At 42.3% G+C, this 13593-nt stretch overlaps 1 protein-coding gene across 1 annotated transcript; it reads right to left on the bottom strand.

Annotated features, from left to right (window-relative positions):
- Nucleotides 1–1759: 1759 nt before the first annotated feature.
- LOC117080883 (lysophosphatidic acid receptor 1-like) lies at nucleotides 1760–11432 on the bottom strand. The gene is given in 2 exon segments (XM_033206278.1): nucleotides 1760–2679; nucleotides 11058–11432. Coding segments are annotated over 2 exon segments (1044 nt in total). The 5' UTR covers nucleotides 11182–11432.
- Nucleotides 11433–13593: the final 2161 nt, after the last annotated feature.

Here is a 13593-nt window from a genome sequence, read left to right as displayed (position 1 = left end):
CCTGTATGACCCCTTTGAAATGTTGATTTTCCCGTAGATGTGTTCATTCCCCTTGACTCAATGAGTCTAAACTTTGTACTTGATTCTAAGGAGTATATCCAAAAATAGGAAGAAGCTATAGGCATAATGTTCTTTGGCATAGTCTCTATGATATGAGAACACCCTTCATGTTAGGAATATGTATCCACTTCATGAAGAATATTAACTGTGATCATTAGGAAAGCTATGCTGCAAATGGAAAAATGCTTGGATATTCCATTTATTGAAATGCCACCATGTGGAAGCACTATGCCACACTTAGATGCAAAACTATAAATGGATACACTACGGAATAACAACCCTAGTGTATCTATTTGTTAAGTGGTTGGATTCCCTAGAGTATCAATTTATTAAGATGAAGATGAACCATAGGGACGATAAGTAACCTTTAAAAGGTTACACATTATAAGAGAGCTGAGATTTGAACCCAAGTTTGTCTTTCTATAAAGCCCAATGTGTATTCAGACATTCAGTTAACAAATATTTATTGAGTTTTTACTATGTGCCAAAAGCTGTTCTAGGCCATGCACTTTGGATGATATTATATTCCCTGGAAAGAAAAGTAAAAATGCAGCTTTTCATATTCAAATGCAACTTTTTAAAAGTTTTTTGTAAAACTTTTAATACCATAAGAAAATGTGGCAATTTTGCCATGGAAAGGATCTACTTGTAAAACTGTTTGCGGCATGATTCCAACTATGTAAAAAAGATATACAATACACACATAGGCATACATAGGGGTTGCTTTTTAAAGGTGGTTCCTTCTGGGTTGTGATATTATCAGTAATCATTTTTGCTTTTTTATATACTTCTGCATTTTTCAAATTTTCTATGATGAGTATATTATTTTACAAGGACTACGAAAATTTTCCTCTGATATACTGGTAATTAGAATGTACTTGGTATTTTAAATATGTGGGAACAATATTACAGTGCTTCATCTTCTATGACTTTTTTGGAATACATATCACTTTGGTAAAAAACTTACATTCCCTGTTTTATACTTGTTACAACATTTTAATTAAACAGTTAATATTGTGATTAGAGCATTGTTTGCTTCATAACCTAAACAAATACTGGCTTTCAAGTCTAGGTTCTATTTCTTAGAAGATTTAAAATTAGTATCCTTTTAATCTTTTTAAGTAAGGCATACTACATACATACATTACATGCATGCTTTCTAAATAAAAGATAATTCCAACTTACAGTTTTCCTATGAAAGGGAAAAAATGGAATTATGGTAGTTTAAAAACAGTCCATAGTCTCATCCATCACAAACATGCTGATAGGCATAAACATGTTTATTAAGTGAAACGTATCCTTTAAAAATAAAAAAGGGAAGCCTGCATATAAATGAAGTTGTGGATTCAACTAGTCAGAATTTATTCTGACTTGCAACAAACCACACAAAATCTTTTTAAAGTCTAGTTAGTGTAGCCTAAATGGACACTCCAGAGTCTGTTCTTGAATTCCAATGCAAGAGCTCCACTTCCTACTTTCAGAAGGGATGGCGATCAAGATGAGGGTTGTCACATAAGCTAATTTTCAATATATATCAAGTCTTGTGTGGTCTAGGAACAAATACGGTCATTGGTTAGTGTTTAAGTACATGAGTTGACTTTTCTCCTCTCTCACACCCCACCTTGCCCTGGCAATTGGGTAGGGGGAGGCTGTTTATCCTCCAAGAGAAAACAGCTGGCTCCTCATCTCAGTTTCCATTCTAAACCACAGAGTGGTCATTGCTGTGAACTCCAGCCAAGATGGTGTGTTTGAGGGAGGAAGCCCAGCGGTCTGAGCCTTCTGTGGGGCCGCTGGGGTTCTCACCGCGTTGGCAGCAGAGGATCTGCCTAAAGGTAGCGCTCATTTCTTTGTCACAGTAGGAGTAAATGATGGGGTTCATGGCAGAGTTGAATTCAGCAACGAGAAGGAAGAATTTCTCATAGGCCAGCATGTCGCACTGTGGACAGCACACGTCTAGAAGTAACAAAGCCAATCCAGGAGTCCAGCAGATGATAAAAGCCCCAAGCACAATGACCACAGTCTTCAGAAGACTCATCATGGTATCCTGATTCTGCCAGGGTCCAGAACTATGCTGAGACATTCTCATAGTCCTCTGGCGAACATAGCCAAAGATGTGAGCATAGAGAACCACCATTACCACAAAGGTCACCAAGTTGAAAATGACCCATAAGACTAAGTAAGAGTCGCTGTAGAGGGGTGCCATTTTGGAACAATTTTCAATATCACAGATACAGTTCCAGCCCACACTGGGTATAGCACCCATAACGATGGCCATAGTCCAGATGACCACAATGACCACCACTACCTGCCGGTTGCTCATCTGTATGTGGAGCTGCATGTGGAAAACCGTAACGTGCCTCTCGATTGCAATAGCCAGTAAGTTGGCCACACATGCCATCAGGCTGGTGTCAATGAGGCCCTGACGAAGGAGCTATGTGCTAACAGTCAGTCTTCGAGTATTGGGTCCTGTGTTGAACATGAGATAGAAATAGGCCAACCCCACAAAGAAGTCTGCAGCAGCCAGATTAGCCATTAGGTAATAAATAGGAAAATGGAAGTGGTGGTTGACATAGATTGCCACCATAACCAGTAGGTTGGCCAACATGATGAAGATACAAACTGTCCCGACCTGCAGGACAGTCGAACAGACCCTGGAAGGGGGAGTGGGAATGGAGGAGACAAGAAAACACGAGAAAGGGAGACAAGACAAATAGCCTGATCAAGTCTCGTTTAATGGTGGAGGTGCAATGCCTTATATAGGCTGGCAGAGGAAGAGGTTGGGCCAGGGCAGTGACAGGAGGCTGGGCTTACTCAAATTACAATTGCGCATGCGCCGTGGGTTTGTAATTTTCCCGGGCAGGGGATTGCGCCTGCACTGTAGGCTGCATATCTTCCTGGGCGGGAAAAATGTTTGCGCGTGCACGGGAAAAGTTAGCGCGTGCACAGGAAAGGTTTAGGCGTGCGTGGGAAGGGTTTAGGCACGTGCGGGAAGGGTTTAGGCGCGTGCAGGAAGGGTTTAGGTGCGCGCGGGAAAGGTTTGTAATAAAGAACCCGGAAATGTGCTGTCTTGTCTCCGCTTTGTGGAGATCAAGCAACAGAGGTCGGCTAATTCTGGGCCTCATGGCTCCGGACAGGTCCCCCTTTTTTATATATAATTTTGGCTAGAAGATTGTCCCTTGGGAACTGCGCCTGTCTTAGGTTGGAGTAATGCATCTCATCACTGGTACCCGTCATGGGATTAGGCAGTAGCTTATGACAGCCCTCCTGTCTTAGGTTAGTGAGAGATGATACTCTCTTACCCGTCATTGGCTGTCCAGTTCAGCGCATAGGGAAGGTGGTCATAACGGGTGTGAGTACGAACCACCGCGATCTTGTTCTAGGCGATGATAATGGACCTGTATAGGTTTCGCTTGGATAGCCTCGACCTGTTGCTTAATGAATGTCATGATCTTATTGAAGACCAAAGGTCCTACAGAGAGTAAGAGCAATAGGCAAAGCAGGGGGCCCAGGAATGGCATAAGATAGGGAAGGAGTCCGTGGAACCCAGTCCAAAACAGGTTATCGGTTATTTCTTTTCGTCATTTTTCTAGGTCTTCTTGTAGACGCCTGATTTTATCTCTGACGATCCCGGATTTATTGGCATAGAAACAGCACTTCTCCTGTAAAGCCAAGCAGATGCCTCCCTGTTCTGCAGTTAGTAAATCTAGGCCTCTTCTATTTTGGAGCACTACTTCTGCCAGAGAATCTACCTGATCTTGTAAATCTTGTATAGTACTTGAGATGGCCTGCATATCTGAGATCAATTGATGAGACAATTTGGTGTATTGAGTAACAGAAACCCCTAGGCCTGTAGCCCCAGTTGCTACAGTGGTAGTTATGCCTAATCCTGCAAGTAAGGGGATAAATTGTATTGTCCTTTTGTTTCTTCCTAAAAAGTGATCTATAGCTGGGATAGGTACAGGTTCATCTCCAGGGATAATGTCTATGTCTGGCAAAAGTGTGGCTAAGACACAGCGTCCTGTCCAGTTAGTAGGTAAATAGGTATAAGCCCTATTATTGCCACATATAAAAACTGAGCTGTTTGGGGCACACAATGGTTGGGAAATATTTGCTATGGTGGAACAATTATTGAACTCATTGAATCCTACATCAAGGTAGTAAGTGTTATTAAGGGGAGGGGAGTAGATGCAAGAGGAACTAGGAAATTCTAAAGGTTGTACTTTAAGGGGAGGAATTATGGTGCAAAGGGTATTGGATGTATAATTTAAGTCATTGCTGGGTATAGCAAGAGGAACGGGATCTCCTGATTGAAGACACAGCCAGCAGTCATTAGCTAGACTAGAGCTGGAATTGTTAAGCAGGTTATGAGTAGCAGTGAGGAGGTCAAAGGTCTGAGCATCAATTTTCTCTTTCCCTCAGGCTTTGGGCAAGGCCAAGGGGTGGTAGTAAATTTCCGGGTACAGGGACCTTTGCAACTCCTCAAGTTTTTTGTATACCATAATTTCTCGGACCTTGTCTTGTGGTCCTCCTCCGTCAGAGATATGAAGAGGGGGGCGAATATTCCAGCAGACAGGCTGTCCTACAATTCCAGTATAGCCAGCTGATATAAGGTTATTGGTATTTCCTACAACTGTAGGGACACTACTGGCCCCTATAGTAGGGGTTCTAGATCTTGTTAAGATAGCAGTATAGTATGTTTTACCGCCAGAGGTACATTCTAAATAAGTAGTATAGCAGGAACTATGCATAGCAGCCTCAAATGTGTCACAAGGGCAGGCTGTGGTACCCCCTCTGCTAGATAATCTTGGGGTTGACACACACCTCCACTTAAGGGAGTCACTAGGCAGGTATGCTGTGTGAGCGGAGCAGGACACAGTTGAGATGTACTTATTTGGAGGGGAGGTCATATATCTCCCATAACAATCACAGGGCTTACCATATCATTGTTGTATATATGTACGGGCCTCATGGGGATTACCGAAGCCGGCATGAACCTGGAATGCTTGGCAGATCAGCATCATGGTCCAGAGGGGCTTGTAGTTGGAGTTCATCTCTGCAATAGAGGAAAAGAGTACTCTCAGGGAGAGAGTTACTCCCTGGATTGACTATTGTTAGGTACCTGTCTTACCAGTCGCTCTGGCAGCCATCTGGCTGCATCATGAGTTTGGGAAAAAACACAAACTGAGCCTTTTCCCCAGATTAACACTGGGTCTGGACCATGCCATGTGTTGTCTAATGGGTCTTTCCACTTAACCATGGCAAATTGTTTTTTGGAATCAGAATGCCAAAATCGATCAGCTGCTGATTTGTTCAGATCATCTAAATTAAAAAAATTCAAAATAAAGAGTGTGTGATTAAGAATGTTTCTAGGGGTGCCCTTAGTAGGGTACCATTCTCCCTTTTTTATTTTTTCAATGGTGGTTTTTAAGGATAGGTGAGCTCTTTCAACTATTCTTTGTCCTTGAGGGTTATAGGGAATTCCAGTAATGTGTTTTATTTGTAATTTAAGACAGAAGTCTTGGAAGGCTTTGGATGTATAGCCAGGACCATTGTCTGTTTTTAGTTGTTTAGGCTTTCCAATTATAGAGAAACAGTGTAGTAGATGAGCTATGACATGCTTGGTAGCTTCGCCTGTTTGTAGGGTGGCCAGTATAAATCCACTAAATGTATCTATACATACATGGATGTATTTTAAGTTACCGAATTCTGAATAATGAGTGACATCCATTTGCCAGATCATGTTGGGAACTAGTCCTCTTGGGTTAATTCCTAAGTGAGGGACTGGTAGGTGTGTTACACAGGTCTGACATTGTTTGACTATTTGTCTTGCTTGTTCTCTAGTTATTTTAAACATTAGTCTTAGAGTTTGAGCATTAAGATGATGTAAGGCATGAGTGGCTTGTGCTTGGGTTAGGTTTGTGTTTGTAGCTATGGCTACTGTTTTGGTTGCCATGTCAGCCATTTGGTTGCCCTGGGATGGGGTCCTGGCAATCCAGAGTGAGCTCTAATATGTCCAAGAAAGAAGGGAGTTGATCTGTCATGTATTAATTGTTGGCATTGTAAAAATAACTTGGCTGTGTCTGACACATGTTTGATTTGTGCTACGGTCTCAAGTAAAGGTATTGAGTGAGCTAAGTATGCACTGTCGGTATAAATATTAAGAGCCTGATTAGAGAAGGCGGACAGCACCGCGATTAGGGCCTGTAATTCTACTAACTGAGCTGAGGTATGGCTGGTTTTGAATTTAACAGTGGTGTCAGCAAAGGTATATGCAGCAGTTCCTGTGGATGACCCATCAGTGAATACTAATAAGGCATTGTCTAAAGGTGTTTTACTGATGACATGAGGAAAGACAAAAGCATGTAGTTTACAAAATTGGATAAGCTTATTTGGTGGGTAATGGTTATCTAAGTTACCGGCATAAGAGGCGCAAGCAATTGGCCACGTTTCAGTGTTTTGCATTAGCCAATGGATTTGTGGCTTAGAATAAGGTTGTATGATCGTAGAGGGTTCAATTCCAAAATATTTTTTGCTATTGTCTCTCCCTAGAATAATAAATCTGCTATGGCATCATAATAGGGGAGTAATACCTTTTTGGGTGATGAAGGCAAGTGGACCCACATAATAGGGTTATTTTGCCAGAATAAACCAGTAGGTGTTAGTGTTGTGTTAAATATTAAAAGGGTTAATGGCTGTGAATAGTTTATGTTAGTAACAAATTGCTCAGCAATGGCCACCTCTACTTTATTAAGTGATAAAAGAGCTTCTTTTGATAACGACCTAAGGGACTTAGGGTTGGGGTCACCTCTCAGGGTGTCGAATAAAGGTTTTAAGTCTCCCATGGTGAGTTTTAAGTATGTCCGGAGCCAATTTATGTCTCCAAGGAGCTTTTGGAAGTCATTAAGGTTTTGTAACTGATCTTTACGGATAACGGCCTTTTGATTGGTAATTTTAGGTCCATTTATTTGAAAACCTAGATATGTATAAGGGTCTTGTAGTTGTATTTTTTCTGGAGCTATTTGTAACCCTGCTGTGGTTAGTTCTTGTCTGAGTTGAGCAAAACACTGTAGAACTTGTTCTCCCATTTTTCCTGCTATGAGGATATCATCCATGTAATGTATAATGTATATTTGTTTCCATGTCTCTCTAACTGAGTGTATGGCTGTAGCCACATATTTTTGACACAAGGTGGGACTGTTGGCCATACCTTGAGGTAACACTTTCCATTGGTATCGCTTCATTGGTTCTTTAAAATTTATAGATGGTAAGCTAAAGGCGAATCGTTTTTGGTCAGCAGGATGAAAGGGAATTGTAAAAAAGCAATCTTTAAGGTCTATGATAATTTTAAAATATCCTTGAGGGATTGCTACTGGAGAGGGTAGTCCGGGCTGCAAGGTGCCCATAAGGACCATAGTAGCATTTACTGCTCTTAAATCTTGTAAGAGTCTCCACTTTCCGGATTTCTTTTTTATGACAAATATGGGGGTGTTCCAAGGAGAGTTGCTTTCTGTAATGTGTCCTGCCTCTAATTGTTCCTGCACTAACTGTTGGGCAGCGGCAAGCTTCTCATTGGTTAGTGGCCATTGATTAACCCAAACAGGTTCATCTGACTTCCAAGTGATTGGGTCAGCACTTTTTTGGGGTGCAGGCATGTCAATGGCCACGGTTAAAAATTTCCAAGCCCCCTTTTATCTAATTTTCCTATGGCTGGGATTGGCTGCAAAATGCCATCTTCTCTTTTTCCTAACCCTTTCCCAGGGTGGTAGCCCTGAGCCAACATTTGTGCAGTGACTATATTATTTGGGCTACACATCATGACCCTCATTTGGGAGAGAAGATCTCTACCCCAAAGGTTAACAGGCAAATCAGGGATAACAAATGGCTTAATGAGACGGGAATTACTTTCTTGATCTCTCCAGGTGAGATATTTGGAACTTTGTCTAGGGTTATTACTTTGCCCGATTCCTCGTAAATTTGTTAAGGTCTCTGAAGTGGGCCAACTGGCGGGCCAATCTTGTTGTTTAATAATTGTTACATCGGTCCCTGTGTCTATCAGTCCTGTAAATAACTTTCCGTCTAGCCATAAGGTGAGAGAGGGTTTTTGATTAGTAATGGGCTGTACCCAGTAGATGTCTGAGGATCCAAATCCTCCCTTTCCCCTTAGGGGCGATTGGACTTTATTAGCTGCTTTTAGCGATGGTAACAGGAGTAACCGCGCTATTCTATGCCCTTGAGGAATGATAATGATGTTGTCAATAGCCTTGGCCATGATTTTGATTTCTCCTATATAATCACTATCAACTATTCCTGGAAAGACCTGTAGGCCTTTCATGGTGACGCTGCTTCTCCCTAGGATTAATCCAAACATGTTTGAGGGTAGGGGTCCATATACCCCAGTACCTAAGGCTTGGGGTCCCATTTCAGGGGTTAATACTGTGTGGGAGGCGGAACAGAGGTCCAATCCTGCACTTCCTGGGGTTGCTCTACTAAGTTGTGAAACGGATTGCTGTTGGTTGGTACAAAACTGACCGCCCCATAAGCTTGTTTCGGGGCCTGGGGCCGGCCCCTCAATCCGTTTCCCTGTTGAGGTGTTAGGGGATTTCCTTGATTGTCAGTTTTAGATTTACATTCGTTGGACCAATGTTTTCCTCTTTTACACCTAGGGCAGAGGCCTGGAGCTTTTGCCTCTAAGGTCTTAGCTAGCTCTCCCTTACAATCCCTAGCGAAGTGTCCCATTTTTCCACACTTGAAGCACCCCCTGCTATTCTTATTTTTACTAGTGAGGAAATTTTTTATGGTTTGTCCACTAAAGGCAGCAGCCATAGCCAAGCCCTGTTGATATGAGGGCCCTATGTCTGAACAGAGGCAGATGTAGCCTGTTAAGTCTGTTTTCTTTCTATAAGGTCTGATTGCTGCCTGACAAGCCGGGTTAGCGTTTTCGTAAGCTAATTGTTTTACATAATCCACCCCTGCCTCGGCATTTCCAAATATTCTGTTGGCTGTGGTTAAAAGTCTATGTACAAAGTCTGCAAAGGGCTCATCAGGCCCCTGTTTGACCCCCGTGAGCGAGGCTCCTGGATCCGCCCTAACAGGGAGTTTTCTCCAGGCTTTGGTAGCCGCTGCTTGGATTTGAGAAAACAAACCGGGAGCATCGGTTTCTGTGTAGTTATCCGAGCCAGTTAGCATATCAAAATCCCAACCATTTCCGGCTTGTTGGTTTCTCTTGGCCGTATCTCTACAATTTTCATAAAATTCTGACTTCCAAATCAGATGGTCACCTCCGGAAAGAACTGCTCTAACTAAGGTATTCCAATCTATGGGAGTGAGCCAATTTTCGGCCACAGATTCGACTATGGCCAGGGTGTACGGGGCAGTAGCTCCATATTGCAAGACAGCGGTTTTTAGTTCTTTTATTACAGTAAATTCAAACCCATTGTGGTGTCTCCAGGCTCGACCCTGTGCATCTGTAGTTTCCGTTACTGGAAAAACATCTCGAGGAGAGGAATCCTCCCTATCCCTACTACCAAGCGACCTTCCTTTTGGGACATGCTGTCCGGGTCTCTGAGGGTGAGAGTGTTTCTCTATTCCTTTAGGGTATTGAACGCTCTCACTTCCTGTCCTTAATTTCTGCAATCTAGTGGTTAAAGACTGATGTAGTTCTTCGAGCTTTATTTGCTCTTCAAGCTGTGCAATTTTTTCTCTAAGCTCCTCTTTTGGGTCTATTACTGCCATAACTTTGGGGGCAGAAGCCTTATTATAGGGAGGGGGATAAGTAAGAGTTTGTGGCCAGTCAGAGTTATTATATTTTGCTGCCTCTTCCTCTAAATTATCCCAGTCTACTTCTGAAGGGTTAAGGTTATTTTTACTTTTGTTTTCATTAGTTGTAGGTAAAACTGGGTATTTTTTGGCCTTTTCCTTATTTGATGTTTCTATATTTGTTATCGAGGGGACCCCAGCCTCTTCCTCATCGCTTTGTAGCGATATAAGGTCTATTTCTTTATTAGGTATGGATTTTTCGAGGTCGGTTTGGGAGCTGCCTCTTAATATTTCCTCAGTCTGAGTAACCACCGCCATTACCTCAGGATCTTTTTCTTTTTCCTTTTTATCTATTATATCTCTGATTAAGTTCCAATAAGAAAAAGCTGTCACTGGAACCTTTTCTGGTCCAAAAGTAGTATAATAATCTTGAAAACAGTCTCCCACCCTACGCCATCTCTTTATGTCAATGGTTCCCTCTTGTGGAAACCAAGGGCAGGTATCTTTTACAAAATCAAAAAACTTAAATAAATCATTACTTTTAACCTTTACTCCTCGTGTTTTTAAGGCCTCTTTTAATTGCCCTACATAAATTTGATGTTGGCTCAATTCTTGTCCCATAATCAGACACTGTTACTCACCTCTGGTTCCAACGAGGCAGGCTCCTGCGACGTCCGGAGGAATTTCTTCCACTTTTCCTTTCGGCCGACTTTAGTGCCTTCTTCCTCACTTCTTCCCCCGTGTCCAGGTCCCTGTCCGGGCGCCAGGTGTCCCGACCTGCAGGACAGTCGAACAGACCCTGGAAGGGGGAGTGGGAATGGAGGAGACAAGAAAACACGAGAAAGGGAGACAAGACAAATAGCCTGATCAAGTCTCGTTTAATGGTGGAGGTGCAATGCCTTATATAGGCTGGCAGAGGAAGAGGTTGGGCCAGGGCGGTGACAGGAGGCTGGGCTTACTCAAATTACAATTGCGCATGCGCCGTGGGTTTGTGATTTTCCCGGGCGCGGGATCGCGCCTGCGCCGTAGGCTGCATATCTTCCTGGGCGGGAAAAATGTTTGCGCGCGCGCGGGAAAAGTTAGCGCGTGCACAGGAAAGGTTTAGGCGCGCGCGGGAAGGGTTTAGGTGCGCGCGGGAAAGGTTTGTAATAAAGAACCTGGAAATGTGCTGTCTTGTCTCCGCTTTGTGGAGATCAAGCAACAGAGGTCGGCTAGTTCTGGGCCTCATGGCTCCGGACAACAAACAGTGATTCCAAGTCCCATCACCAGCTTGCTGACTGTGTTCCATTCTGTGGCAAGATGCTTTCCACTTCGGTTATAAAAGAACGCAATGGATTCGTTGTAGAAGCACTGTGGTTCATTCATGGCTGTGAACTGGGGCTGTGAAATTACAGGGATGGAAGTAGAGATGGCAGCTATGACAGCTCTGTGGTTGTAGATGGTGAACAGGCCCCAGAACTATGGGAGACAAATTTTCTTGTTTACTGATCAGATCAAGATCATGCTAGGAGAAGCTGTGTATCTGATGCTGTAGGAGTCAGTCCTGAGAAGTCAGGTACTCAGATAGGTGGATGGGGAGCTTCATAAATCAGATGTCCACCTGGTGTGGCACCCCCCAGCGCCTCTTTTTTTTTTTTTTTAGGCAGGGTTTCGTTCTGTCTTCCAGGCTGCAGTACAAGAGTACAGTAGCATAGTTATGGATCACTGCTGTCTTGCCCTACTGGGTTCAAGAAATTCTCCTACCTTGGCCTCCCAAGTTGCAAGGACTGCAGGAGCATACCACTATGCCTGGCTAATTAAAAAAAAAATTTGTGGAGATGGTATCTCAGTATGTTTCCCAGGCTGGTCTTGAACTCCTGGGCTCAAGCCAGCCTCCTGCCTCAGCCTCCCAAAGGACTGAGATTATAGGCATGAGCCACTACACCTGACCATCACACAACTTCTTATCAGAGGATGGCAACAAGAAGAGCAAGACTTAAATGTTTTAGATGTATTTTACAGTTTTTAGAAATTCAGTCTTGTCTACTCACCATCTGCTCATACCCTACCCATCTTCAAGATTTCTCTCAAACTCCCTTCCCCATCTCCTCTAGCTCCAACTGGCCTCTTTCTTTCCTAACTCCTTTTGCCACACGATGCACACCTTGGTAGATCTTGCTGAGTACTGATTGCCAGCACTAGATATCTACTCTTAGGTATACACTTTGGTATACGTTGTCTTGCTCTTCATACGCGCGCACACACACACACACACACACACACACATACATATATATATATATGTATTTTTCTTTCTTTTCTTTCCAACAAGGCTATAAGCACTGCCTCAATCAATTGAGAGTTGTTAAGACTGGAACTTCTCTTAGTAATAAACTTCACAGTGGTATTGCCTTACCAAAAACCTCTATATTCAAACTAGAAAATGTGCAACTTTTTAACGTTCTTCAACCCAGCAGCTTCAAGGCCACAAAGACTTGAAAATCAACAAAGACACTTTAAAACATCTCATTTAATTATTTCAACAACCTATGTATACCTGTGTAATGAGCTATAATAACAACCCCCAACTCTCAGTGACTTATTTCTTGCCGATGCTGCATGTAATATTTAGGTCAGTGGGGGCTTTGTTCCATATCATGCCCACTCAGAGACCCAGGTGATAGAGACTTTACTATCTGAAACATTCCCAGTCTCTAGGGTAAGAGGAAGAAGTGGTGATATAATTAAAGACTTCCATAGTTTGTTGGTGAAAGCAAATTATATGGCCATACCTGAAATCAAGGAAGAATGGAAGTATAATTCTACCAATTACTCAAAGAAGAACCAGAAATATTCAGTGAAGATCATTAATGATTACTACAATATTACTGTTATTATTGTTCTTTCTCTCTTGTTACTTTGTAAACACAATTAAACTTCACATAGGTTAAATAACTTGTCCAAGGTCAAATATTTAACCAAGTGTATTAGTCAACTTGTGTTGCCTAATACAAATAATATAATTATATAATAGTAATGTATAATTATATAATAATTATATTATATATATTAATAACAAAATACTACAGACTAGGTGGTTTAGAAAACAGGCATTTATTTTCTGGAAGCTCAAGATCAATGTATGAGCAAGGAAGGGTTCTGGTGAGGCCTCTCGTTTTTGCTTGCAGAAGGCTGACTTCTTACTGGATCCTCACATGACCTTTCCTTTGTGTGTGTGCATGTCCAGGGAGGGATGGGGAGAGAAGTCTCTGTGTCTCTTCCTCTTCTTTATAGGGACATCAGTTTTATTGGATTAGTGCCCCATCCTTACAACTCATTTAACCTTAATTATCTTCTTAAAGGCCTTATTTCCAAATACAGTCACATTGGAAGTTAGGGCTTCAGTGCATGAATTTGCGGAGGCACATAATTCAGTTCGTAACACCACAGAAAGCCAGGATTTGAACTGAGGTCTGTCTAATAGTGGAGTCTATGCTGCTTCTGCTCTACCACACTGTTTCTGCTTTCCAGGAAAGATGTACTGCATGCTCTTCAGGTTCTGACCAACTTAAGTTATTATTCCCAATGGGGCTCTTTGTTCACTAATCTCAATCTCTGATTCAGTTCAGGTGCACCCTTTCCGGATACTATGCTCATCTGCCTTTCTATGAGTCTATTTATTGTTCATTTCTTATTTCTAAAAGACCCTACTATGTTTTCTTCAAAACAGTATGTATTGATAACACCAAGATTAATAATTCATAATTGTAGGCTTTAAGGGCCCCATCTTCTATAGGA

This window comes from Trachypithecus francoisi, unplaced genomic scaffold (genome assembly GCF_009764315.1).
Source record: "Trachypithecus francoisi isolate TF-2019V2 unplaced genomic scaffold, Tfra_2.0 Lachesis_group8, whole genome shotgun sequence".
NCBI lineage: Eukaryota > Metazoa > Chordata > Mammalia > Primates > Cercopithecidae > Trachypithecus > Trachypithecus francoisi.
This window is presented reverse-complemented; position numbering and strand designations above follow the sequence as displayed.